The sequence below is a fragment of the Neopsephotus bourkii genome, unplaced genomic scaffold, assembly GCF_033783945.1.
Source record: "Neopsephotus bourkii isolate Nb327-2 ecotype Australia unplaced genomic scaffold, CSIRO-AGI_Nbou_v1 NB_887, whole genome shotgun sequence".
Taxonomy (NCBI): domain Eukaryota; kingdom Metazoa; phylum Chordata; class Aves; order Psittaciformes; family Psittacidae; genus Neopsephotus; species Neopsephotus bourkii.
Genome location: NW_026901381.1, coordinates 3,796,441 through 3,821,931, shown reverse-complemented (window position 1 = coordinate 3,821,931; position 25,491 = coordinate 3,796,441). Strand labels below are relative to the sequence as shown.

Below are 25,491 nucleotides of genomic sequence, written 5' to 3'. Positions count from 1 at the left end.
ATGCTGGTTTATAAAAAAGGTGCTAAGAAGGGAAATGTCAGCTTGTTTATAAACAAATATAAAGGCATAAAAACCTATATCTGTGAATTCCTCCACATTTTATCACTAATCCCATCTTGCAAAAATATAGAAGAAACCACCAGAAAAAAATCCTGCTATTGTAATTAGCTGCTAACAATGAATAACAATATTTTTCAATACAAAAAAACCCTATAAAACTTACATTGTGAAGTAGAAATAATTCTTCCAAAAACAATAATTAAAAAAAGCACCTTTTTTTCTCCAATGAAATTCCAAGTGTGGACTGCCTCAGTCATACCATATGGAAAATGACTATCCACTCAAAGACCAAAATCAATGTACTCTAAAATGAGGGCAGAAAGGACAGCCGACTGTGGCTTTCATTACACACTGCCCTGTGTTGGGACAAAAATACAGGCAAAAATTTAGCTGTGATTAAGTCACATTGGTCTTTTATTAGTAACTCCTACATTTGCCAGATTTAAGAAGCTTTATACCTGAGGCAGCGCTCTCCTGGTTCGCTCCTATTGCACTAGTTAGGCTAAGGGGAGTTTTGCAAGGAAACAAACAATCATGAAGCAGAGTTCAATTGTGGCTTTTATCACATCACTCAGAGAGAACATCAGGATTACTCAAAGTGTAATCAGAGGCAACATGTTCTCTCTCCTTGATCCTCATCTGTGTCCCCTGTTAAGGCTGTTTTCTTTGCAACCAAGGAAGAAAGCAGGAGCACTGAACTGTACTGGAACCAGACTAGGCTAGGGTTGGACCCCAGTTCAAATTCTGCAGGCTACCTCTTTATATTACATCCACAATAGAAGGTTTCCCATCCATTCCTACAGTCCACAGGGCCCACTACAAGGGGAGGGATGACAGAACGAAAGACAAAAACAATGCATTTGGATAACTTACCCACATAATAAGGAGTGTAACAGGGGGTCTGCAGTGCATTTACAGATGTTTCTTTGGCAAAGCCGAAGTCTGTGAGTTTGAGTACAGCATCCTTCTCTTTAGACGTGTAAAGCAAGTTTTCAGGCTGAAAGACCACCAAGAGAAAGCATAAAATGGACAAGGAAGAGATACCTCTAATGAGCTCAGAGATCAAACCATTCTCACTTGCCTGGATCATCACCAGCATCTGTGTCTTGTTACTTCTCCCACACACCCCCACCATGGCATGCAGAAAGTACCCTCCCAACATGTAGCATTTTTGCTCCCACTAAGGATCAACATCCTCCTTGACATGGTATTTAGGAGAGCAAATCACAAGACTCTCATCAGGTCCAATAGATTCTTGAACCCCTCTCTAACTTACATGCTTTTCTAGGACCGTTCTGTCTGATCAACACACCAGTTGATCTGACAGCACTCTGCACCACACTCGAGTAGCTAGTGTGGAAGACAAGAGAAGTCATCATCCAAACCCTCTATGAACAACTAACACAACTCCATCAGAACTAACTGATACAGACACAGCCTCCTTCCTGCCACCCACCTCCCACCTCTGCCTCGTGAAACCAGATTTAACTCCATTCTAGCTTCATACTCCATAAAGGCTCTCCAAAACCAGAAGTGGCACAGAGGGAAGTATACAAGTGCTTGTGCACAAGAGCAGGGACAACAGCACATCTCCAGAACCTGTTTTCCAGTTCTTAAGTTTTAAGGAAGCTACAGCCTCTCGCATGTTAGTGTTTAGGGACATACAGAAGGAAGGACTAGAAAGAAAACAGGATTTAGGACTGGAACCATTTCTATGGGAGTGCATTGAGTGTGGTTAGGGGGTGTTTGGGGCTAAGTGCTTTGGTTTCTGTGGTGGGATAGGCAATGGCACACAGCTCCACAAAAGTGAGCAGATTTTTAGTCTAAACTGTTCAGTCATTCTCCAGTTCCTACCTAAAGAACCCTCAAACATCCCACTCAGCGACACTGAGCGACGACAGCTCTCCCTCCAGCTAAACGCACAGAAGCATCTGTAGAGAATTCAGAAACTCAGAGCTGCAGAATCAATCAGGTGCCTCAGTCTACCATTATGCAACCTGCTCTTCACCGCACTGCCTCACCACTGCGCTGGAACCCCCTCGGTGCAGCTCTCTTGCCCTTGCTCTTCACAGAATGAAACCAAAACACGACACTACAGACCCTGACAAATCTCCACGACAAGATCTGTGTACAAACTGTGTCTAATAAAACACAGGTCCACTTGGTAGGAACTGGGAAACTCCCCATTTCCCAAACATTTACATATACTATTAAAGTGGTTCGGATGCATGGAATTGGTATTATTCCTCCCACACATACAGGTTCTCCTGTTTCTGAAGGAAAAGAGGATTTTTTGTTTGTTTTGTGGGTCTGGGGGGTATGGATTGTTTTTTTACACAAGTAGGATCCTAAAAACAGCTCAAACCTGGTAAAGGCTGTGCATCGAGGTATAGCATCCAGTATAAGTTTACTTCAGGCAATGTTATTTTCTTGTTAATTAACTGGATTGTAGGCTTTTTAATTAACCACCTATTATGAAATTCCTCTGCATCCTGTACACAACTGGAAGGCATTAACATACAGCTAGCTATTCTGACCTTTACCTAGCTGCACACTAGGGGTGAAGAGAACCCTTCTCATGCTGGCACAGGAAGTGGAACACTTTGACCACCTGATTGTACCCCTAAGTCTATTTAAACCACCAATGCCCATTTATTTTTCTACCTTATGCTTTTTTCTCCCTGCCCACACGCCTTCAGGCCTCACCTTGACATCTCTATGGGCAATGTTCATTGAATGCAGATACTGGATGGCTGTCCCGATGTCTCTCATTATTTCAGAGGCCTCTATAAATACAATTTTAGAGAAAGGTCACATTAACATTCCCACCGTAACTCAGGGACATGCCTAGGAATGCTTACGACTTACAAACAGCTTGCTGGAATACAGGGCTAGCGTCAAGACTAGAAAACCTAAAATTAGCCCTAACAGCTGTGTTTTGGTTTTGCAGGCAACCATTCCCCCTAATTCCTGGGCTGCTCCTCCTGAGAAGGCACCGAACGGAACTGTTGAGATCCTGCTTTTTATGAGCTTGTAAAGCTGGGCTTTCCTTTGCTTGCCAGAAAAGCAGCAAGAGCAGAGCAGGTATGCAAGCAACATGCAAGAGTGAGGAGAAAGAAGCCCCCACCAGGACATGTCCCTGATTGTCCAGGACATGGCCTCCACTGCCCAAGACAGAAGTCTCACTCTCAGCTTCTAGTTCAGGAGTAATAGGCAAGAGGAGGATCTAACAGATCTTCTAAAAATAGAGCAACAGAACAACACAGCCATTTTAGGATCAGTCACATCTTCATTCCTCACTGCCTTTAGAAGTTTTTTTCCTCAGGAAAAACAAAATCATCCGTTCAATTCTGCAAAGCCCAAATTGCCACCTTGGAAACACTGTTCTGAAAATTCAGTGTAACCCCAGTGGGAAATTGCAGCGTTTGGTGAGCTGCCTTGCAGCAGCAGCACTCTTGAAGCTTGGAAGAGTTCAGTTACATAGGGAAAGGTTTCAGAGCAGGGAGGAGTGACATTCCCATTGTATTAAGTGAGCATTATATTACACCTCTGCTGACAGGGAAACGATTAGCAACATAGCTGCATCCTCTGTTTTCTGCATAGGCAGAAACCTCAGCTGCAGTAGTGAGAGAAATTCTCATACTGCAACCTGGAACCTTTTTTCACATGCTTGAGACTGAAACTGCACCATCGCAGGCAAGGGCAATCAGAAGGCACAAACACTCATCTCCTTCATGGAAAAACCTCCTTCCTGGCCCAAGTCACAACGCATGGCTCCTAATGGGAAGTTGTGGCTGATATATATACAGCCAGTGAACCTGGGGAATCCAGTGGAACTGGGCTCATTTATCTCAGGAAAGAATGGAGGCGGTTTTTCTGTTTAAGACTCCCAGATGATTTCTGAGTAAGTATTTAGAATGCTATACAACGCTATTTAATGTAGAAAAACCATGTTTTTAGCAGAGTGGGGTCACTAATGATCACAGAACCAGCTTCCCTCCTGGAATTTGGCATTTTGGAGAGGAACAAATAAAGTTCCTGAAAATGCTCATTTTCCCTGCACAAGTCTCTAATACCACTTAAAGGCTGCAAAACACAGGATCAAAAAAAAAACCAATCCCTGGCATCTACACCAGACTTGCAAACCAGCCACAGTAATTTACAAGTTCAGGTGTAAATTTGTCTTCATTTTATCAGGATGCTAGTTACAAACATTAACAATTTTACTCCTGAGCAGAAACAAGCTTTTATCTGTTGTGACTGGACGAGGAGAACCACCGTCAAGTACACCTGTGGTACTCTGCAAATAATATATAGCTAAGAGAATAAAAATGGCAAGACTAGTCTATTGCAAGCTCTGTCACTGACTCATAGGAGGTCTTTCAATTTGCACGTAGTCCCTGTATAGATAAGCAGACTTGTTTACAGTGTGGCTAATAACACTTCCTTTCAAGTAGTACTTAAAACCCTTGACTAAGAGATGTTTCATCGAAAGTGATTTGCTCATTATGTTCATCACCTCACAGTATAGCTGTGCACAGTGATGCTGCTTGAGGGGCAGCCAGAAGAGAAATCACAGCAGGAGCTGTGCTGATCATGTTAGAGGTGGTCTGGCAGGAGACCAGGGACTTGAGCAACAGAGGCTGCGGTGGCTCAGAAATGAAGAAGCTGAGCAGATCTGTATGAAGCGTTTTCCTCTAAACCTTCCACACTGTGCCTGAACTTGGTCATTTCTGGTAATTCCTGATCTTCAGGGATTTTGAAAAATAACTGCTTAATACAGAGCTCAATAGAAAACAAATAAATAATTACCTAAATCAAAGAAAAAATCCTGTAAGGGAACTAAGCAAGGGGACAGAGAAAGAGAGAAGCAATCTTTCACAAACTTCAATTTTAAACTTGTGAACTTCACCTCTCTCAGTGAAAGCTTGATCCCCTCTCTCCTGGATCCTGCTAAACAGCTCTCCTCCTTCCATGCTGAAACAAAGAGCACAAAAAAACCCACCTTACAAGAGCAGAAAAGATCAAGTTGACATCTGACTATGCATCCATACAATCACACAGAACCACAGCAGGAACAGATTACAAAAGATTACACGCTGCCTCCTATGCCAATGCTTCCTGAACACCACACTCATTTGAATCAATGCACAAAGCCATTCTGATATGGAATAAACTGAAAACAAAACAGTAACAATAAACTGAAAACAAGACCAAGGAGTTCTGATGCTTTCAGTTTAATGTACCCAGTCACAAGGAAGCTTGGAAGTCAGATATGCTGGCACTGGGAGGCTGTTTTTTTGTAAGGGTTGGAGAGAAAAGCAAAAGAAAGAAGGAAGCAAAGATAATTTGTCCCCAGTGAAGACAACAGTAACTGTGGTATTACAAGTCAAGTCAAAATAATAGCAGAAAGGAACGTCAGATCACTGGATTTACATCCGAAATCGATGACAATCACAATCAAAGAACATCATATTTGTAGAGACATATCTCTTAAGACTATTAATAAGTCAATGTTTTAATGAGGACAACTGACATGGAGTACAAGGAAAACTTATTTTCAGTTAAGGTTTCTCATACAAGATGCTGAAGCAGCTCTACATTTCCCTACCAGTTCCATAAAGACAGCAAAAGGTTTGCTGTGCAAACCCAAACCCCACTGCTGAGAAAGCTCACCCAGCTGCCACCTAAGCCAACATATTCTCCCATTCCCTCCACCCCCTCAAAGGGCAATGCTTGGTGGAGGCTGCTGCTGGTGCATACCATTCCATGACAATGAGGAGGCATCTCTTTCCATGATGTATGTTCTCATAAACATCCAGAACATGGACAATGTGGGGACACCCTGATGCTCGCCAATGATACTCTACTTCCTGACGGGCTTTTGGGTTGTCATACAGGAGCTGTAAAGAAATAGGAGACAGAAACGTCAGTCAGGCAGTATCATTCTGCTTTAAATTGGCACCTACAGGTATTTGAGCTCGGAGACGGTGGCAAAAGCTACTCTTAGCCCTTTCTCCAGCCAAAGGATGACAATCCATCATAAGACTTTCATTATCTCTGGACTGTCCAGCTTCCTAGATTGAGGCACACAGAAACTGGAAGGACCCTGAGTGGCAGTAAGGAGAGATCTTGAATCTCAGATGAAGACAGACCTATCTCTCCCACCTCTGGATGGGAAACCACAATTTCTTCCTACTTGTTTGCAGCACTTGCCAACAGAGAAGAATCCCTCTGCTAAGGACAATAACCCTCCCACCTGCCCAGAAAAGAGACTTCTAGGCTCACTGCAGATCCCTTCAGCTCAGTGAGATTTAAAACAGTGAGGACCTACACAAATTTCTGACCCCATCAGGGTCAGAAAGGGATCTTTAACTATCTAGATGCTTGAACATCTTTCTTGGTCACATGCAAGGCCAGGTTGTTTTAAAGGCGCTAATCTCTAGAGAGGTAAGAGCTCATCCTTCCTGATTCTGCAACCTTGTCCACAAGAAATGCGTACAAGGTTGTATACAAGAGGTCCTTGCCTGTTTGAAGAACTGCTCTGCATCAGATCCTGCAACTGAGCTTTTGTGCTGAATCATGCCTTTTCTCATCTGCGTCATCTCTCTAGACACCACTAACACTTCGTGACACTCTTTTCTGCACATTTGTATGGTTCCTACACAATACAGCTGTGATCTGAGTTTGGTACTTTATGCCCTATAGTAATGATAATTGTAATGATGGAGTAGCAACAAAACTGATGGTATATAAAGCATTGCTAAATGCACTGGAACAGAATAAAAAAGAAGCCAAGAATAATCATCTCTGATCTATTTGCCTTGGAAAAGGACTACACGAACTCTGGGGGACACACAATGACACTGTTTTCAAACAGAAAACAAAAAGTACCATTGCTGCACTATTGGGCCTTGGCCTGAAGCTCTTCTTGTTCATGTTTGCTATCAGGTCTCGGTCAAAACAGAACTCCAGTGTAATTGCTGAAAACAAGTATTAACATGTAACTTGTCATTAGGGACCAATGAATCAGACCTAGGACTGTTTTTTTACCCAATTGCCAAGCTAAGGCACAAATGGTGTCACAGGCACCTCTCAATACAGGGAAACTTAAAGGAAATAAGTTTCAAAGTCTGGTTTCTTTATTGACTCCAATACAATTTGCATCACTGGGGAAAAAAACCCAACCCCAAACCAAACCACAGCCCTAAACTTACAGTGGTGCTTCAACATAGCAACAGACACTATAACCAGGCAGGAAAGGCTTGTAACTTGTTAACAAAATGCTGGGGAAGTGCTTGGGAACCGCTTGGACAGAAGGCAAGAGGCTTCTCCCCTTTCTGAGGCTGGGAACAGGAAAAGGGTGACAAGTACTCCCCTGCTGAGTGCACTTTTGTGAAGCACAGAGGCTGCAGGAAGGGATGAGTGGCCTCAGGAGCAGTGAAGGGGCAGGGAGCCCCAGCACCATGACCACCCTGCAGGCTCCCTCAGCTCTGCTCCAAAGGCTCCAGCATGACGCCAGATCTGCAGCAGTGCAAGGAGCTGAAGCAGCTTTCTTGCCAAGTTCAATGCCCTCGCAGCCAACCTACTTCTTCCACAGCTGTCATTCTGCACCCAAAGCACACCCTTTTGAGATCACTATCCGCCTCTTCCTTCCTGCTCCAGCCTGGCTGTGGCCTGATTTCCAACACAAATAACTTCCTAAAGAAAGAGATGGCTCCAATTTGGACAAAAAGCCCATTAGCAAGTCCAAGCCAGTTGCTTTTACTTCTTTCAGCCATCAGCCCATTCAGCAGCTTTTCCTTCATAGCCACTGTGTTCTAGCTCAGTGGGACTGTCTATCAGCATTTTCCCCTCCGCCCTTCTGAGTTTGGGCTGTTGCCTAGAGGTCTCTTTTAAAAGTTCATTAAATTACATGTGCAACAATAAAGCCCAAACACTCTCAGGACTAACCAGGCCGTTTAGAAAAACATTATAGGGTCTACTGCTTGGATGCTACTGGATTAATGCCACTTCTGAGCTTCAAAACTTTCTCAACTATCCTGTGCTACTAATGAGACATAACCATTCTCTTTACAAATATTAACTGCACTACAAGCTGTGTATCCTGTGCTTCTACAGTGTGCAGAGGTGTTTCTTTTCATGTTTGTACCAAACACTTATGAAAAATGCTTCACAGAACTGGATTCTCGCTTTCTAAAGAGCTTTTACAAGGCATTTGGATACACACAAGGTCGGTGCAGTTTCTTTTTTCCACCCCTAAAAGCAAGTTTCATGTACTCCTTAGTGCCAAGTTTGAATGTACTCATGTCAAGATGACACCTGGAGAAGCAGAGAAAAGGAGATGCAAAAATAAAGAACAGATACTCATACCAAGCAACATCTGATATATCAACCAACTGTTAACCTTTGGATTTCTCCTTCTGAGCCTTAAAAATAAGTTAAACCTTTTCCTTATGTCTAAAACTAGAAGCCTTAACTATACCTTTTAAGACATCTTAAAGATGCAGACACCTGTAAAATGAAAGCCAGCCAGGTTGAAAACACCAATTCCGACAAAATTTAGGTGCTGATTTAAAACCACAGACTGAAAGCCTGGCCCTGCAGTATTTAACACACTTGCAAAGAACATAAATGGACACTCTGCCACCTGCTTGAGCCTGAAGAGAGGCTGTGCTTCTACTGCTGCAATAGCTTTGAGCAGACTATGACCAAGTTGCCTTGACATTCTGCACAAGTGCGGAGGTAGCTCTGAACAGGTAAGTTTTGCAGCAATGTGGCTCATGCTGGTTTGTCACACTATCAGCTCCAGGAGTCCCCAGTCATCCCTCTAGAATTCCCACACAGTTTGGCTGAGTCACAGCTTGTCACGATGGGCTGTGGGCAGGATCATGAACTGACCTAACTTCAAAACAAGACAAACCCAAGAGACATGCCCCATTCTCCAAGCTTTACAGGAAGCCACATCAGTGATCCCATGCACAGTGCATGGGATCTGCACAGCTGTAGACTCTACATAGCAGCATGGGGATGCCCGTGTCTGTGATCAGACAATACAGTCTGGAACAGGAACCACACACTTAGAAAACTATGTTTGCTGGAGATCAGCATTACTGAACCTAAAAAAAGCAGATGATGCAAGTTACTAACAACTACTTACAGAGAGATCACCAAAACCAGAGGTGATGAAAGGCAAGGAAGCACAGAAGCTCTAACTCCTAGTGATTCACACAGCTCTTCTTAGTATCTGAAAAAGCTGGAGAGGGAAGAGAGCTAAGCCATAGGTTCTGAGGATCAACGGTGCAGGCAGACTGCTCAGGATGCCCTGGGTAATTCAGGGCCTGGGCAGTGGAGGGAGGCCTCATCTCACTGTTCTGGGGTAAAGGCCTGGCTCAGGTTAGCAACCCCCCGCAGAAACAACCTACCCAGCTGTGTGAAACCTCCCTCTGCACAATCTCAACAGAAAAAAAGAAAAGCTAGGAGACTAAAAAAAAGCAACACAGTATCTTCCAATTGCTTTTCCACGGATTCAGTGCTGTGTAAGCAAAAAAGAATAGCAGGAACCCCCATACCTTAACGGTCTGATATACAGAAAATAGCCTTCTAAGGACTTCAGGGAGTGGCAAGTGATTTTCTGGACTCTGAAACTTTAGCAACAGAGAGAGAAGATATTCCTGGGCACAGGTATGGAACAGGCTGTGGACAGGAAACAGTGATGTCTCTGTGACTTCAATATGCACTAGTGGGTTACACACATTATTATTACACCTGCTGTCTGTTCCCTACGCAGGGGATTAAGACCCCCACATATGCCTTTTATTGATTTTAAACTTCAGCAATTCCTCCTAGTTCCAAACAGTTGCGGTGCTTGAACTGGAACTGTTACAGCCTCAGCTGTCATCTATTTCACGTGCCACGTTAAAGCAGCACCTGACACTGAAAGCACCTTTTACTTACTTGCACAAGTTCCAGAACCTCAACTCTCCCTTCAGCAAACAAGCAGTTTTATAATCTCTACACTATCTTCCTCCCAGGAAGGTTTCCCATTATTAAAACAGAAATGGGACAGAAGAAACTTTCATTCCTAGGGATACTCAGCATGTAATACTGATATATAGGCTCTTAAATGTAGCTTTATTTATTTTGCTAGCTGGAAAAAAAAGAAAAGGTGTAATTGGGTAAATGTTTGACTTCTGCTTTCTTTCCCCTTTGCATGTAGCTGTCACAAAAATGCTGAATCCTACAAATAAGTGTTGGAATCTAAATTCACACTGATGCACAGAAACTAACATGGTTTGCTGCAGAGCAGCTCTCCCAGGCTTTCTTTATTCAAGGGAGGCTGATGGCAAAAGGAGGCTTGGATCATATTTCTTTCCTCTTCTTTCTCCCCTATGCTACAAAAAGAAGATGATTAGGAAAACAGACCTATCACTATGGCTTTGAACATTTTGTCTTTTATTGTATCTTGATTATTTGCACTACGTCCATTAATACAATGTTAACAATCTTTATGTGTTTCTATATCTCTTCACAAGGGATAAAGCCATTCTTTGTGTTAGAACACTAAAGGGATTGAAATTATCAAGGTTTTCTTCTTCACGCACCAGCACTGCCAGTCAGTCAAGCTGCAGCAAGAAGCATGTGGTGCTTTGCAACAGCAGCCCAGCAAGCAGGGAAATCCATACATGCAAATCCCAAAGAAAGCACACACTGAATTTTTAGTTTAACTAAAAAAAGAAGACATTTCTGCTCAAATTAGCACTGAAGCATCAGTCAAGAGACAAGAGACAGGCACTTTGTGCAGGGTAGGCTCAGGTGGTGGATCATCACTAAATCTTTCACTTTTCTGCTTTTATTTCAAATCCAGCTTAGGCTATTAGAAATTAAATCTGCTCAGAGGCTTCATTGAAACAAACTGTCATCCTGATTCCCACAGAGCTGCCCAAGCTGCTGCTGCTGTTGACACTACCCAGCATCTCCATCAGTGCTCAAGCAGAAAGCCACTCCCAGAGGTGGGCTCCTCCAAGTTCATTAGTAACAGTCAGTAATAACAGACAAGTGGTGCGATCCTGAAACACTCCTGCCTGTGGTATCTAATCCTTTCACTCAACCTGCTGTGTATCAGGGTTTACTGTCTGCAGTGAGGGACCCTTCTTTATCTACCTCTGCTCTCCATGCTTCCAATCTCTCCTCAGTTCATCCCTTGAAAAGGCAAAAGCTACAACAGATCTTTGGCATCTTGCCAGCATAAGCGAGATGAAGAGGGCTCAGAGGGGACTGCTCACATGTGGTGTCAGAGTCGCACTCTGAAACCAATTTCCTGCTGACACACAGGGCTTCACATTCCTTAAGCATGCATTGTAAGGGGAAAACAGGAGGGAAGAGTAGAATGGACAAAAAGAACAGGTTAAGATGTGCTCCTTTGTGAGAGTTTGTGCACTGGCCATGCAGCAAATCCGCTGAAGAGTTCAGCTCTCTGAGCACTCCTTCCCCAGGGAGCACACATCACATGAATATTATTTTGCTCCAAGCCTCTCTCCTGTAGTGAATCAACTAGGTCTTCTAAAAATCACTTTGGTGTGGTTCTGAATGTTATTTATTATAGCAGTATTCAAATCACCACTGGGCACTCAACATGATTCTACAACCTGAGATAAATGAGACATATCACTATTAATTCCCTAATTATACACGCATCTAGCCATTCACTCTGTAAAGGTCAACTGTCTTTGTTCATAAATGCTAGCAAATATGGCAAACACAACTGAAATGGCAATGCAGCGTGCCAGTATACATTTGAACACGCGAGGTTAACAAAAGGCAGGCACAAAACTGAGCAAAAAATGGCCATGAAGAAAAGCTACTGCCATGAGGAATATTCTGATAACATTACACGAAGCTATTTGAACTGCAGTACCAAAGGTATGCAACTGCCCATCCAATACTGTGGGATATATACAAACCTAAATAAAAAGCATGCTGTGCATTTTGCTACAACCGTAAGATTAGTTCGCATTTTAATACAGCACTTACTCTGCTATGTGGATGCAAAAATAATTCTTCCTGGCACCTTAAGAGTCTAGCTAGACTCCGCTGTGACAGCTACAAACCAGCTACACACAGCTTCTGCTTTATTCAAAACACTGCAACCGTAGTTTAAAAGGAAAATAAATCACCAACAGCTACTAACATGCTGTTACCAGACAAGAACATCCTTAAATGCTTGTTTACAAGCGAAGGCCTAGAGATCATCTCTTCTCTCCACCTTCTCCTCCTGACAACTCCTTCCACAGAACACTGCTGTGTAGCCAGCACTGACAGCAGCAGCACTCAATACCTGCAGTCAATATGCAGCATCCAGGGAGACTTGCTGTGAAGGCCTTTCTGAAACCCAGACACACCACAACATCCTTTCTTAGCCTACTTCTTTAATATGCATATTATGACCATCCAAGGTGAAACAAAACTGGGCAGTGCTCTGAAACTCTTTTCACTCTTGGTTTTAAAACCTCTTTCTTCTCTGGAGACAGACAGAAATGCAGGACCAGTAGGGAAGCCACAGGATTTGTGTTGACACTCTTTCACTGTCTGGTATTTGGTCTGTGGGACCCTGATCTGGTTCTGCTCCACGACAAGATGTTCCTCACCACCACGACTATCATCTACTTCCTCGAAGAAGGATGTGACTGTAGCACCCGCAGACACACAGGACAGGACGCCTCACCAACCACAGCCCGTAAACCGCAGTGTTCTCAGGCTGATTGGTCTGCATACAGTGTGCACTTAAGGTATCAGCATAATGCCAAGTTTTCCCTAAACTTGTACAGCATAAACACCTACAATAAGTTGTGGTTGTAATTAAAATAATTTGGAGCTCCACCACTGTATTTAATCTACCTAATTCCTGAGTTGAGGAAAAGAAAACCTAAAATCCCAGCTGAAAGCTATGACACTTTATAGTTTCACTCTAGTGTCTGATATGAGGTTTGCCTTTGGAAGGGAAAAGAAAGTGAGGAAAAAAAACCCTCAACAAAACCTTCAGTCCTGCCTGCTATGAGTTCATAAATTCGCCTAACAAGGATTCAGGTGACTTGGCTTCAGTAATCCATATCTCCTAGTCCTTGGCTGGTCAAAAGTAATAGAGCTTGCTTGTGAAACTTTGCTGTTTAAGAAAATTCCAACAGTATAAAAGACTGTGGCACTTCCTCAGGTCACAGGCCCACCAAACTTCCCCTCTGCTTTGACTTCAGCAACTCATGGAACAGTAAAACTAATTCAAGACTATAACCTTGATCTCCCAATGTCTAACACTTTTATATGCTTGAAGCAAAGATATGAAAGATCACTTAAACCTTTGGGACATACACTGTGGCCAACAGTTGTGCTACCCTACCGTAGTGAAACTCCCCACAGTGAGGACACATCTTGCCTTTACAGGAGTCACAGCTGTCCCATGAGAACTATGGCCATCACAAAAACCTCTCATTTGTTTTTTTAAGTGCCACTTGTATTTCCTTACCTTTACCTCTCTCCTATGCAATGACTGCAATGCAGGAATACCCCCCAAAAAACATGTCAGCACTTCTCATGGTCATGAAATGGGATGGAACATGTGTCTGCCAGGATGTGATACTCTCACATGCTTCCCAGTATTGACAGCCACAGTTACTAAGTTCCATTTTAACCACCCCTAACACCCTCTCCTCCCAATAGTATGATTTTTTATAGATATGATATTACACTTCTGTTTAAAAACCAAACGAAAGAGCAAAGATTATAGATGCTACACAGAGTGCTTAATGCTCATTTCCATGCAAACTGCCATGAAACCCATCTGTACAGCTGTGTAGGACAGCAGGACAATGATACCAGGATTAGCAAGGCATGGTGCACCTTTGATGGAGCAGGATGTGGCAGAAGGCACAGACCAGAACAAAGAAGTACTGAGAAGATCCAAGCCTGATGTTCTATTTCTAGTCTTCATGTTAATAAGCGCTATCAAAATGAACACAGAAGTGATAATACTGAACAAGGTAGAAGCAAAAATTAGCAACATGCTTAATCTCATTAATAACAGATAACAGTAGCTCCAAGAGGAGTCTGTGATGCTCCCAGCCTTTCTCTATAGCTCTTGCATGTGTGACTACAGTCATAAAGATTAAACCACTTGAGAACTCCCAGGAAGTCTTTGCCATCCTTTCCCAGTACAGAGGCTCTTGGGGTGCATGCTGGATTCATGCTGTAGGCACTTCCCATGCATGTGTCTTGTCACTCTGCCCTGCACCCTAGCCCCACATTTTAACAGTTAATACCCTATTGAGCTTCCCCCCACAACTGCAGCCATGTTTTCCTCTGCAGCCCCACCATTTGGCAGCAAAATTCAGAATGAAGAGACCATGCTCACATACCACTGCCTGCACACCCAAACTCCCTTTTAGCTGACGCTCCCTCCGTTTCCATGTGAATTTAAGATTCATCCATGCACACAAAGCTTGGCAATATGCCACTCAAGGGCAGGTCTCTCTGATGTATTGCTGTTCTTCCTCTTCTTTCACGTTTTCTTTCTCTACACCCACATCCGTGCTTTCTGCCATGTGACATAGCAGGCCAAGCAGTACCTCTCTTCTGTTGCACCGTCTACCTCGAGTACTCCTAAATCATCCAAACACAAGAACCCAGAAACAAAGAACTCTCAAATCTTCCTTCTCCCATTCCATAAGGCTTATCTTCTTCTTTTAAGCCTTACTTCACAGGGTACTTGGTAAATCCCAGACATCAGTGGCACTGACAGAACCTCATGTCCCTCCCTTATTGATATTTCACCCAGTTCTTGAGAATCTAACTCGAGTGACTCTGTCCAGCACAACATCAAACACGCAGTCCTGAAAGCTGCAACCTGTGGGAACTTGGCTTGTCTTCAGAAGCAAAACAAAGTCCCAAAACCTTCAGCAAGCACACTGGTAAGATTTCTCTTCAAATCATTGCTGTATCTGCTTTCACACTTACATTTGTGCAAGCTCTGCCACTGGCATTTGCAAGCAAAGATCTAAAGCTAGTTCTAAGTCACAACTCAGTAGATAGCTCAGTGGTTGATGAAGTTCCATCAAGCATGAAGATCCTCAGAACTGCTTACTGCATATAGCAAAAATATGACAGAGAATGGTGTGACTGTGAATGGAAACAAAACCCTGCAGCATTCAGCAGAGGACAGGCATGCAAAGGAAGCCATTAAGAGAATGAGGAAAGTAAATTTCTCTCCCAAGACTTCTTGTGCTTATTTTGAATATATATTCTAAAGCCAAGGAAACTATTACATAGGAAAGGAAAGAAAGAAACTGGGGAAAGAGGGAATTCAACAGATGGAGCCAACGTAAGCAAGTGACAGTGCAGTAAACCCGTTATTTATGTTGCTGTTCTCATTGATTCATTTTCCTCAGTGTGCTAGCTTGGCCACCCAGGGTTCCAGCTCTGTTGCCCAACAGCATCAGGATCTAGCAATCAAACCATCGCTTTTCTCCCAAGCCCCAGAGCACACTCCTGGAACAGCTCATGCTTTACAGCACTCACTACTTGATTAAGTGCTCTTTAATATCCAGGACACTGGAGAGCACATACTTCCTAGAAGACATACTTCCTAGAAGTGGGAACTGCCAGTTCATACCAAGCATAACAGTCCTTCCCAGTTCCTTTCAGAAACCTTCAAGAAACACCATGTAAGCTGTCTTTAATGAAGATTCCTTCACCACATAAATGCCCCATCTAAACTAACCGCTCCTGAGCCAGCTACCCTTCATCCAAACCTGTTTAGCTATTTGCTCAGTCCATCCAGGCTCCCACCCTGCCTGGTTGAGCCCCAAGCCCCTGGAGGTTCTCCTTCAACAGCCCAGCACTTCTGCTAGCCCCAAGCAGACTTCATCTCCCCTAAGCTCCAGAAGGCAAGGAATATCTTTCCTTTTTGCTGCCCACTGTATTTCAGTTCTCAGCCAACCAGCCTCTTGCTAAACATCTTTCATATTCGGAGATACGCTGTGGAGGGAGAGGTGGGAGCAGAGGGCTCCCTCCCCAGCAGCCATCTTCCATTTCTTTTCAGGTGTTAGAGAGCTGCTTCACATCCCCTGCAACCAGATAACAGGAAGCAGTCAGACATCACAAAAGCAGAACAGAGCAGCTTAAATTGGAGGGCACTTATTTGACAAAGACAAGAACATTTCCTTCACGTTCTTGAATAACTTCCTCTCCACTCTTGTGTTGTGTTGGCTGCCTCATGACTACACATACAGAAGAGGAGGAGGATCCCAAGAATATTTGGAAGTCAAATGTTTTGATGCCTTGGCTAAAGCAGCGCCATGCTGAGGACTGCACAGGGGTCAGAAAAATGAGATGTAACAGAAGCACTGCTGAACCAAAATGATTCCAGGAATTCAAATCCTTTTCATCCTTCCAATCTGAAACATACATCCATTTCCCTCTCTTGAAGCACTGTCCTTTCCTCCCCCCATCCCTGCAGCAGTATCTGCTTGTGGTACACTGCAACACTGGCTCATTTCCACAAGTCAGCATGCCTGAAAGAGAAGCCTGAGCTTGTGGGAGGAGGGAGTCAGAAAGCAGGGGCAAAGGAGAAAAGGGACCCAGAAGACATTTCTGGCCAAAAGTCACAGGTAACATTAGTACTGTGGAAACAGCTGCCCCATGAAAGTGTTAATGACCTCTGAGGTGATGATTTCACAAAAGCAATGTGCCATCCGGTATAATTCTCCCAGATGTGACAGGAAAACATACCCACACTAAAGCCATGTTAGCAGAGAAACAGACTGCCTGAGCTGTGCAGCTGCTGGGCTCACAGCAGAGCCAATGCAGGCAGGGGTGAAGAGAAAAGGCACTGGGCCATGATGTGATTCCCATCACTTGAGAATACAGATCCCCAACTGCAAACAAGAAGGGTAAAGGGAAATCTGCAGATTTTGAACATCATGCAGCACTCTGTAAGACCTGGCTGATACTTGCTTAATAAGCAGGATTTTGCCCAAGAGCTGTCAGGTGGCGGTTTTTTCGACTTTCATGGGTTAATCCTTCATCACCAAAAATCACAGAATGGCTTGGGTTGGAAGGGTCCCTTTAAGGAAGGGACCTTAAAGATCACCTCGTCCCAAACCCCGTGCCACAGGCAGGGACACCCAAATGCTTGTGTATTTATTTACATGTGGCCATACAAGCCTTTTCCAAGCTGTGGCCACTTTAAAAGCCTTTAGAAACCTCTTGGTTTGTCTTCGCCATTTGAGAATGTGCCAGAAGATGGAGGAGGCAGGTATCTGCCCAAATTCATAAGCACACTTACGACCCTCCTGTTATAAGGGTTGCTCACAGCCAGCAAGATATCAGCTCTGAAGAGCACCCCAGCATCCCTACCACCGCAAGCTCCTTGATTCTCATGGCTCTGTTTTGGGTGAGGGAGGAGAATCCCTGAAGGTCCAGTGAAAGAACATCAAGACAATGATAGATGGTTCTCATCTCACAACTATGGTACAAGCTCAACCACGTCAAATGCCATCACTTTCGAAACACTTCTTAATACTAAATGATGACACCAACTATTGCAGAATCTAGAGACATTTTTCAAACCTTCATGCATTAAACCTTAGAGCTTCTGAAGTCTCAGTTTCTTCTTTGCGCTTGACTGTTCTAAACTAAGAGGCTGTGATATTGTGAATATGGGGAATTTATAATCATCCATCACTAGCTGTATCTCCAACTGCAAGATCAGAATGATTTTAGTTAAAACTAAAAGTTTCCACAAAAAAAAAAAAATATACAACAGATTGGTAGAGAAGCTTCCTTAGGCTCTGGACAGAACTGCCATTCAAACCCACCAAGAGCCCCTGCATTTACATACCAGATAACCAACAGCTGATTTGCCTATTAAGTCTGGGCGCACAATTCACTTCCACATCCTTGCTGTGCCTGCACCAGGGTCTTAAACTTCACTGCCTATGTCCTTACAGCTCTTATAGGGAACTCTGCTTGTCTACAGTCTGCTATGCCCCTTGTTTTCCTCTACTGGGACACAAGTTGGCAAAGTAGGGACATAGCCCTGAATTCCTCAGAACCCAGCTATGTGACAACCACTATTTCAGGGATGGATATGACTATTCTCATTTCTCATGAGGAGTTTTAGAAGTTCCTGGGTGTTTCTAAGTTCGGGGAATACACTTTTTTGTTTCATAAAGTTTTCACACAGTCAAAATACCATTTCCTGTTCAGTTTGAAGGGATGTATTTCTAAAAACAATTATCACAAAGCAAGGAAAAGCCTTAGTGAGGAAATCTCCTCAGGGGTACATTCACTCATCATGCAGCGTGAGGGGGATGCAGAAGAGAACCTGAGAAAACACAACACCTCTAAGGCAAGTTTCATGAGTGCTGGCAGAGCGGGAGAGCTGCGCACCAGGACTCTCACAGGGTCTCTGGGGGATGCCATGCGATCGCTGCACTTAGCTTCTAGAACATACACTGACACAGTAAGCACTGGGGAAAATATTACTGCTCATTTCCCAAAGGACAGTTATATAAATACCTATGCCTGCTCCGCTGATATATCTCTGTGAGCCTCAGGTGAAAAGACCACAAGTACCTGGGACTTGAAATAGGAACATGAAGCCTTTTCATAACAGGTTCTAATAAGAGGGTGTTTCAGCCTGTGCATCAGAAGAAAAATTATCTTGCCTTTTGAGAAAGATGGAAATCGGCTTGGCTGCAGCAACATGACTAAGTCTGGATGCTTAAGCGACTAAGCACATATTTTTTTGTGACAGCCCCTCTAACCCCCCCTCCTCCCCCCCAAAAGAAAGAAAAGCAACATTATAATGCATACACAGCTTCAGATTTAGATTAAGCAATTATTTAGGAAAGCTTAACTAAACAAAAATCAGCCCAAGAAAGGCCTCACTGCAACCTTTAAAGTTGCAAAGCCTCTATGTCTTTGGAAGCCTGGAAATAAATGCTACTCCCCTTTGAGCTCTGCTCCCCTTGCAACCCTGCAGGCCTTGCTCATGAATCCCCTGCTGTTTTACAATACATGCAAAAGCTTTGTTCTCTGATAGACACAGCCACCCAGTTGTCTTATACACCTTGTAAAAGGTACAAAACCCAACAAATATCTGGAAAAAGCCAAAGAGAGAAAGATATTTAAATCCCAGGATCCAGCAATATTCCCTGGCAATTTAAAGGTGAAATGTAAAGGTTCCACTCTGCAAAGATGCTATCAGATGTAAAGATTACAGATTGAAGGATTACAAATACTCCACAGTACTATAGATTGTTGCGGTCTTCCTCAGTTCAGATTTCATCCAGGCCACTTGATAATATCATCTCCTTCGACTACACAAGCCTTCCAAAAAACACGTGCTGTTGCCTGCCCCAAAATTCAGGACACCCAGTCAACAGACAGGCACATTCTTCTTCCTATCTTTGATCTCCATGCTGTTAACCTGTAAATCCTGTTGCCACAGATTTCCTTATTATCAGCAACCAATGTGTTTATTTATTGTACCTTTAGCTCAGTCATCCTGTCTCTAAGGTTCTACTATTTGCATAAAGGTATCATAGAAGCTCACTGTGGTAGTCCTACCAATTGAACACTTGAAAGCAAGCAGACATCATATGCACACCCCATGTCTTCCCCCTCTTCATCTCAGCCCCTGTGGAGCCTCCCACCTCTCCCACAGACTTTTCACTCCTCAGAATATGCAGAGCTATGGGTTTAAAACCTCCAGGTAACGTTTGGATTTTTCAGGTACATTCATATTCTTTCACAGATCTAAGCTGTCAAAGCCATGCCACTAAAAGCTAAATGGGAAAACACAGCCTCTTGTTTTCCCACCAGAACCACTTGCTCTCTATCGTAACCACACTATACACATCCAGAAGCACCTGTAAAAGAAACTGCATGGCAGTTCAGAAACCCGAAGTGCTGATCCAGTCTAGGCAAATGAGGTAACTTTTGTACAACAAAATGGAGGAAAAGAATGCTCAATCCTCTTCTTTGCATATTCCTAACAACAACAACAAAATTAGCAGTGAAGCAGGCAAGGCCCAGGTTGCAGTTTTCACTGAAGAGGCTTCAGTGAAAGAGAGGAAGAATAGCGATGCTTTACTGGAAGTGATGGATAGTAGAAGTAAAAATAACCCTACCAGCAGCTGAATCTCTGAGCAGTGTTTATTGAAAGCTGTCGTGCAACACAGCCTTCACACGCTGTGTGGACTGTAAGCTTTCTGCAGCTCATGGCCCTGGAAGCACCTGTAAGGTTATACCATGGGCTTTTCCTGACAGAGGAACTGACATACAAACAGGCAACATGTGGACTGAATGGTTAAGGGGCTATGCTCTTACCATTAAGACACTGGACTCAGGAATCTCAGATCCTTTTCTAGGTCAAAGACTTCTTTTGGGACAAAAACTGTCTTTCAATCTCACTTTCCCCATGTTTTACTGCAATGGGGTGCTTCTGGCACAAACTGTTCAAGAATCTCCAAAACAGAGAGGACAAAGGTTGTAATAACTCCTGATAACACAAATACGGTGCATGCAGCACACTGTAGCAGTTTCATCATTCTGCTGTTTCTCTGAATTTTCTCTGAACCATTTAATACCCCCTCAGTGAATACATAATAAAATGTTGTAGATGAAAGAAGAATCATTAGTCTACCAAGTAACCTGAATACTGCTCTCTTTGTATGCCTGTATTAAACACAGGATTATTATACACTATCCCTCCCTCTTCAACTTCATCCTTACAACAGGCAAAGTACAACCTGAACCTAATAGGGATTCAAGTCAGAATGCAGAGTGACAGGAACTGCTATCTGGAGCCTCTTCCACCTCCTCTTCATTTTACATAGAAACTGGAAAGTGCAATATAAGAAAGAGAGGTCTTGTGGTTATCACAGCTGAATGCTACTCTCAGATATCTGCATTCTACTCTTGTCCCTTTCTGATGTCTTATGCAATGCTCAGGAAGCTAACTGAGTCAAGCAGGTAGTCACTGATTGCCTACACCTCATTTCTGAGAAGCCTGAACTGCAGCCTTGTTTGCAAGGTGCCCGGCACTCACTGCTGTACCAGAGCTTGGGTCTAAAACACTTGGCTTGAGCTAAAGTGCAACCTGCTATTCAGTGTGTGGGGTAGGGAGGAGCACTCTCATCCCAGGTATTTCAAGTGGAGCTCCCCAAATTCAGTGCCTACATTTACTCTTAGAAGCCCACCCTATTCCTCTGCTCCCCATATGTGAGGTAAAGGCAACACAAACTTACCTTAAAGCAAATGTTGTGGAAATAACACTGATCCACATTAGAGTGAAAACCACAAAGCACTACTAGGAGGAAATGAAAAAGTCTGTTGTCAGAGGAGGTCTAAAATAACCTGAAGTAAAGAAGCCTCGTCCATACACTGAGCAATGACAGTGAAACCAGCTATTGAAACCAATCATTTAACAACCTAATAATTGCCTGTGCACTGAAAAAGGCTGAAGTGTGGTAGAAAATACAGTGCAAGAGAGTCAAAGTATATAGGTAGCGTGGATCCTGAAAATCACTACATCCGAATGCTCAGTTTCCTAACCCAAATTGCTACTTTAGGAAGCAGTTATGTGTGAGAGATTGTCTAGTTTTTGTGGTATGCTTTTTTTTTGTTTCTAGCAACAGCAAAACAAGCCTGAAAATAACAAATCCCTTATGCATCTTCATACCGATATCCCTCATGACTTATCTGCTGAGCTAAAGCTCACATATCTACTGCACAGACCTCTGACAGTCAGCTAAAAAAGGAGGTAATGACAAAACCAGACTATAACAACTCTGGATAAACAAGAGGGTGTCAAACATTTTATACCAGTGAGTTTTACAGCTACTGATGTCTGAGAGAAAGCAGGGCACTAGGAGATTCTGGGATGCACTCCTGCCTGGAGGGGGGAGCACTGTGCCAGGCAGCTTTCTATTTATCTTCTGGGAAGAGAAAATAAAACCCAAACAAACAAACAAAGCCTCAACCCTCAGGCTGGTCCCACCTGCACCTCTGACCCCTTGCGCTAATCCTGTCACCCTCTGCTAGCAAGCCTCATCACCCAAATGACCTTTTTTTTCCCCCTCCTCAAAACTAGTACCACAGCCCTTACTGTGTCAGACATTCCCTGGTTCCTGTTGTCCGTTTCTCTACCTTCAAATCCCAGAGGCCAATTACTTTTCTCCCCATCTTCCACCCCTTGGTTCCCTGTCTCTGCCTCTGTGTCAGGGCTCCTCATTCAAACTCAGCCTTGCCCCTCTGCTCCATCATTTTACTGCTTCTGTCTCTGTGTCCTGCTCCTTCAGCAATGCCTCCTTAGCAGATCTCATTCCCTACCACCTCCAGGGCCCTCTACTCTGCAGGTATCCAGCAGATCTCTGTTCCTCTGTGCCTTTGGGGACAGTGGAAGAGTGAAAGGCTAGACCAGAGATTGTTTCTCTTAGTACCTCTGTCCAGAGCCATGATAGATTTCAGGAGCACAGGGATTCAATCCCTTTTTCAAGCAGGAAAATACCTGCTCAGTGGTAGTGTGCACCATGCCCAGTGCAAATATACCTGTGGTAAAGCAAACTGTCAGTAGAGATGAACACGCCTCTACTGACCATTAATGTGCTCGAACTTGGGATGACTTTAAGGGTGACAAGGAAAGGCGCTCCTGGAACAAAATTCCCCCCTCAGTAACTTGAAATCCAAGTAACAGGCAAATTACTACAAACTTAATTTCTATTTAAAACTATTTTTTCCTCTAGGATTATTACTGGCAATGGTTGAAAAAATTCTGCCAAGAAACTCTTGCAAAACTATTTCTCTTCAGCACAGGAAACACTATCCTTCAAGTGTGTCAGAATGGTAAGATGAGAAGCCACACAGACCAAGGCAATCCCACCAGGAAGCTAAGCTACGAGCCCTGCCAACAGGCAAGGCTTTGGCCAGCCCAATGCTGCATCTTCCCAGAGGCACAGTCAAGTTCCCTGGTAAGAGCACTCGCACCACTGACCTCACAAGATCATCACCTTTTGATACTTACACAAGAATTATCACATTAGTCACAGTTGTGATGTCTTCACCAAGATAAACCACTCTCTGAACAGATATCTACCTGAGCAAAGACAATGACCTTAGTGATTATTTTTGTTTCTTTCCACCATTAACTGATACTTCCTGAGAAGTTAATTATATCAGAAAACTAATCACTACTTGATCTGAGACATCTTTTCCCAATGCTGCCTTCAAACCATATGTATTCACCTTTCATCTTTGCTCACCCTTGCAAAAACCCATTAAATAGAATGATCTACTCTTGGAACAATTCAAACAGTTGATGGCTCCCCATCTCCCTTGACAGGCAGATCTGTCACTTGACGTTGAAATTTGTAGGATACACATGGGAATTCCATCCACACATGAAGTAGTTCCAACAGCAGAACTACTGTAGAGACTCAAATGAACCCTGATGGACCAAACACCATTGTCTCCAAGTGCAGCTGCATAGGAAGTTCTCCAACTTTTTAAATGCTGCTATGCTGTCATTAATCAATTCCCCAAAGGAATAAAGTTGTACTCAAGCACCAGTCTGCATCATTCTCAGTATTTTACTTCTGCCTATTCCTCCCATGTCTGGAGAGCTACATTTCTTCCACTTTGCTTTCATTTTGTAACACTGTATTGATTACTTTACTGTTGTTACTCTGTACCTTTTACTTCCGCTTAAAAATGATTTCCAAAACCAGAGGAATTGTGACTTAGCACAACTCTCAGAATCTGTTACTGTAACTTCATTTGCTTTGTTCAAGTTCAGCCAGATTTTTCTATGAAGAATGGGGGTAGCAAAGAACCAAAGTCTTGAATAAACAGCCTTCTGACTTTATTAGTTCCTGCACAATCCAATAAACAAAACCAGGCATTAGCATTATTTCACCACTATATTACACAAAATCATGCCACTACATTGCTTTAAAAAAAAAAAAAAAAAGTAATTTTCTTTCACTTTCATTTTGGTTTATTTAAATTAAAATAATAAAATCAATACTTCAGATGCATTTATCCAACTGTCTCCTCTTTCAGCAGTGGTCATTATCTGTCTTTTAAACCTGGTACGCTTCTTAGTTTTTTGCTCAGTTCTGCTGAGCAACACTAGATCATGTGTGTGCCTTATTTCTTTTTGTACAAAGTCTATACATAAGTAATTTGCAGCCTCCTATTTTCCTATTTCAAACTAATAATAAAATGGGTGAAGTTAGAAAGTCTTGGAAAGCAGATGCAGGGACTGTGAGAATGAAGACCTCGGGCCCACTGTAGGAGAGGATCAGGGTCGAGATCATCTTAAGAACCTGAACATGCACACGTCCATGGGACCTGATGAAATCCATGCACTGGTCCTGAAGCAGCTGGAGAATGAAGCTGCTAAGCCACTGGCCATCATATCTGAAAAATCATGGCAGTCAGGTGAAGTTCACAATGACCGGAAAAAGGGATACCCTTCCAGAGTCTGAAGGGTGCCTACCAGGATGCTGGAGAGGGACTCTTCATTAGGGACTGTAGAGACAGGACAAGAGGGAATTGGTTTAAACTTAAACAGGTTATGTTTAGGTTAGTTATAAGGAAGAAGTTCTTTACTGTGAGAGTGGTGAGGCACTGGAACAGGTTGCCCAAAGATGTTGTGAATGCTCCATCCCTGGCAGTGTTCAAGGCCGGGTTAGACAGAGCCTTGGGTGACATGGTTTAGTGTGTGGTGTTCCTGCCCACAACAGAGGGGATGGAACTGGATGATCTTAAGGACCTTTCCAACCCTAACTGTTCTATGATTCTATGATTTATTTCATGCTGGCTTACTTTTGGGCCAATTAACAACATTTTAAGAATAGAAGAGAATTTAAAATAAACATAGTCAAGCTAAAGATATCAAAGACTATTGGGTCAATTCTGTGCTAGGCTTTCTCTAATGCTTATGTCTCTTGCTTCAGCAGAGACCCCAGTTCAACAGTAAGAGCAAGGGGAAGGTGGCTGACGTACAGTGCGTAGAAGCAGCTCGTAGCACAGCCAAGCTTCCTGGAAGGCAGTGTTAACAGTTGGCTCATGTTTTCAATCAGCTAACTCCAGACACTATATAAATTGTTACTTCTCACACAGAATGAGATGTTGTAACTTCAGGTTACAGAAGACTATAGTCTTTGATACCTGCATTCAATTCCACCTTACAGCCCTCTTGCTAAGAGCTTGAGCTAGACACCTTCTTATCATCTGTGAGGTCATCATTCCACACCATCCTCTCTCACCTTTGCACCTGTAACAACCTCAGCAAAGAAGCCACCTGAAAGGTGGTAAGGAAGATGCCACCCTGGAAGACCTACCTGACTATGTGTTAAGGAAAACTCAGAT

General features: G+C 43.3%; 1 protein-coding gene across 5 annotated transcripts in view; it reads right to left on the bottom strand.

Moving 5' to 3' along the window:
* MAPKAPK3 (MAPK activated protein kinase 3) overlaps positions 1–25,491 on the bottom strand; it is a 123,288-nt gene that overhangs the window by 9,020 nt on the left and 88,777 nt on the right. For all 5 annotated transcript variants that reach the window (XM_061357323.1, XM_061357325.1, XM_061357324.1 and 2 more), the window contains 4 exons: positions 5,824–5,963; positions 4,973–5,037; positions 2,767–2,846; positions 934–1,057 (listed from right to left, as the gene is read on the bottom strand). In XM_061357323.1, coding sequence (XP_061213307.1) covers positions 934–1,057; positions 2,767–2,846; positions 4,973–5,037; positions 5,824–5,963 — 409 coding nt within the window. The remainder of the gene's footprint in view (positions 1–933; positions 1,058–2,766; positions 2,847–4,972; positions 5,038–5,823; positions 5,964–25,491) is intronic.